General features: G+C 55.2%; 1 protein-coding gene across 1 annotated transcript in view; it reads right to left on the reverse strand.

The window, feature by feature from the left end:
• LOC108518758 (ADP/ATP translocase 2-like) overlaps positions 1-2,322 on the reverse strand; it is a gene marked incomplete at its 3' end in the record, with an annotated part of 7,469 nt that extends 5,147 nt beyond the window's left edge. The window contains exons 1-2 of the mRNA XM_017857375.1: positions 1,518-2,322; positions 4-488 (exon numbers count right to left, since the gene is read on the reverse strand). Coding sequence (XP_017712864.1) covers positions 4-488; positions 1,518-1,628 — 596 coding nt within the window. The remainder of the gene's footprint in view (positions 1-3; positions 489-1,517) is intronic.
• Positions 2,323-3,376: the final 1,054 nt, after the last annotated feature.

Raw genomic sequence — 3,376 nt, forward strand, 5'->3', positions numbered from 1 at the left:
CCCTTTGCAGTGTCATAGATACCGAAGTAGGCGGCTCGGTAGATGATAATACCCTGCACAGACACGTTAAAGCCTTGGTACAGGCCCTTAATCCCATCAGATTTGTAGATCTTAACCAGGCAGTCACCGAGGCCTCGGAATTCCCTTTCAGCTCCAGCTTTACCCACATCAGCTGCTAGACGGGTACGGGCAAAATCAAGAGGGTACACAAAACACAGGGATGTGGCCCCTGCGGCACCACCCGATGCCAGATTCCCTGCAAAGTAGCGCCAAAACTGGGTCCTCTTGTCCACACCACCCAGGAAGATCTGCTTGTATTTATCTTTGAAGGCGAAGTTAAGAGCCTGGGTGGGGAAGTATCGGATGACATTGGCCAGGTTACCGCGCCAGAAGGACAGAACTCCCTGCTCCTTGGGAATACGGACCACGCAGTCTATAATGCCTTTGTATTGCTTATCTGCAGTGATCTGCTTGCTGGCATGCTGCACCTAACAGACAGGAAGAAGCCAACAGGGACAGTTATAACCATGCGGAAGAGAAAGAGAAGAGCATATGCCATATGGATCAATACCCTTTAAGGCTGGCTCCCCTCTCCCAAATCTAGTCTTCGTATATCATACTGGCTGGAGCCTCCCAACCATGAGGCTGTCACAGGGGAAGAGGTGATCTGCACCAGAGGCATTAAGCCTCCACCCCTCTGAGTGGGGAGAGGGCATCCTCCAGCGGACCCGTGACCTTTAAACCTGGGATAAAGGTCATTACCTCAAACCCAGGTTCAGAGGCATTAGGGCGAGTCCCACATAGGGCGCGGTCACCTTGGGGACCGCAGCCTACGCCTCAGGTCTCCTGAGCTGCTTTCGTCTCGCTCCGCCCCCACTCCGCTTCCAGAGGTGACCCGAGCGCCGCCGCCGCCACCCCTACACGCTCGCCCAGGGGCGCCCTCTAGAGCCAGCACTGGAGAGCGCGCGGCGCAGGGAGGCAGGCGGAGGGGACGCGGCGGCCGCGGCTGCGCAGAGGCGGACGTAAAAGGAACACGCGCTTCCCGGCGCCGGCTTCCGGCCCGGCGAGGTTTGAGCGCGTCCGCGGGCTGGGAGGCCGCCGGACTCGGGCGCATGGCCTCCCCCGGGCAGTTATCTCCTTGCCGCGACCTTGAGGTCTTCGTTAAGAACTGGCGTTCCTCTTTCCGACGCCGGCTTTCGGCCTTCGCCCTTGACGCCCAGGCCCGGGGAGGCCGTCACTCAGGGACTGCTCCATCCGAGTCGGCCGCCTCGGGGATGCCGAGAGCCTGGTCCTGCTCTCCGCCCCCGGCCCCTTTCTAGACTCACAACTTCAGGTCACTAAAGGCGCCTCTCACCAGTTTGCCTTCTGCTCTGCCTCTGCGCCCGGCTCTGGCCTATCCGATAGCCACTTCCCTGGCCATGTCTTTAGAGTTCGCTCCCCGCCACCCCTCGGGCGCCCGCCTTCTGTGCGACCCTTCCCCCTACTTCCTGGTTGGGCTCCTGGATCCCAGGACGTACCTGCAGCAGCAGCTTGACCCGCTCGATGGGCGCTACCGCCGTCTTGGAGATGGCTGCGGCCACTCCACCTGCCAGGAAGTCCTTGGCGAAGGACACAGCGGCATCTGTCATGTTGAAAGGAAAGAAGAGGCAGGCTGCTGCGGGACGGGACTAGGCCGGGAACCGGCTTTGACTCCGGCGCTGCGGGGCGGAGCGAAGCAAATGGCCGATTTATATAGGGGGAGCCGGCGCCGGAGCGGCAGGCGTCGGAGGCGGGGCCGGGGCGGGGTCTGGGCCCCGGCGCGCTGGGCGGCAGAGCAGCTGAGTGGCCCAGCGCGCAGGGGGAGGAGTCGTGGAGGGCTGGCCGGGACCGCTCTCCGCGCCGCCCGGGCTCGCCCTCGGCACCTGACCCGGCAGGAGGAAGGGGCGGGTCCAGAGGACACCCGGGACTTGAACGCTGGACCCTGACAGAGGCCTCGGAGTGGGTAGGAAGGGTGAGGTCACGGTGTGCCTGGACAAAAACCCTTGGAGCAGAACTAGGGTGAGACGCATTTGTTACAGGGATGCCAAAAGAACCCTTCAGTCATCGAGATAAACAGTAGTTAATGTGATACTTTAAAAAAGTCGTAGGGGCAAACATCCTGCTGGCCGGCCCCCTTGTTTTGTAAATAAAGTTTAATTGGAGTGTCAAGGCTGAAATGAGGGTGAGGCAAGCGAGACAAAGTCATGCAAGTGCAGGTTGGGATCCTGTCTGTATTTCAAATGCTGATCATTTGTTCATCATGAATTTTTGCATTGCTTTTGATTTTTTTTTAAATAGTGCATTAAAAATCATTTGTCTTAATTACTGAGTTGTTTCTCACCAAGGCGAGTGCCTCACTCTTCCCACCCTAGACCGGGCACTGTCCTGGAGCCAGTGAAACCAGACGAAATTAAGGGAACAGCAGACGAAGGAACTGCCACCGTGCCCCAGACCCTGGTTTGCAAATACAGTTCCAACAAAGACCTTGCCAGGAATTGGCCTGGGAGAGTCCAAAGGACTGGGCTGGGGGTGGGGAAATGATTTTAGCCAGAAGGTAAATATAGAGGTTGTACCCAGAAGGTTAAGAGGCTTGGGAAGGTTAAGAACTACGTTGACATTTGGCTCCCAGGACCCCAGGTAAAGTGTCCTTGGATCGAATAGATTTCTGAACTCCAGAAACATTTAGAGGAATCAATAGAATTAGATTGGCAGCCATTGTGCCAATGGACAAGTGCTTACTGAGCCTCTTAATCCCTTCACTGGGTAAGCATTTGCCACACCTGTCCTCAAAAACCTACTTGTTAGCTTAAGTGGACTCACTCAGGTCCAGAACAGGAGCAGAGAGTGTAATCACAAATTCCGTGTCTGAATAATCATAACAATGTTTATAAAAATAAGGATGACTGTTGAAAACGGCAACTGCGGCTGAACCTTATGTGCCCAGACTTCAGAATTCCCAAAGGCAAAATGCCAGCAGGCCTTTGCACACTGAACACATAGTGTTCATATCCTTCACTTTCCTTTCCTGCCCTCTCCCGTCTTCTCCAGATCTGCCTGTGAAAGGACCCAATTCTAGGACCCTCCAGGATGGTTAGGCCCTTCCTCTGAAAGTATACTTTGCAATTTGTTAGTCACCTCAAGAACCCCAGCGATCCAAACTGATGCAGGCAAATTGCAGGTGTTCAAAGGAGCAATTTTGAATCTAGCTTTGTAGATCCTGGGAGAAATCTTTGACCTGTGTTAGTGAAAGGCTACAGTGTTTCTCAGCTGATTATAATAGTGAGGTAGCTGGATGCAAGAAAACAGCTTCAGAGAATGGTAGAGTATATCCTCCAAAGGCGATGTTCATTTCTCTATT

This window comes from Rhinopithecus bieti, unplaced genomic scaffold (assembly GCF_001698545.2).
Source record: "Rhinopithecus bieti isolate Rb0 unplaced genomic scaffold, ASM169854v2 scaffold_47297, whole genome shotgun sequence".
NCBI classification, from domain to species: Eukaryota; Metazoa; Chordata; class Mammalia; order Primates; family Cercopithecidae; genus Rhinopithecus; species Rhinopithecus bieti.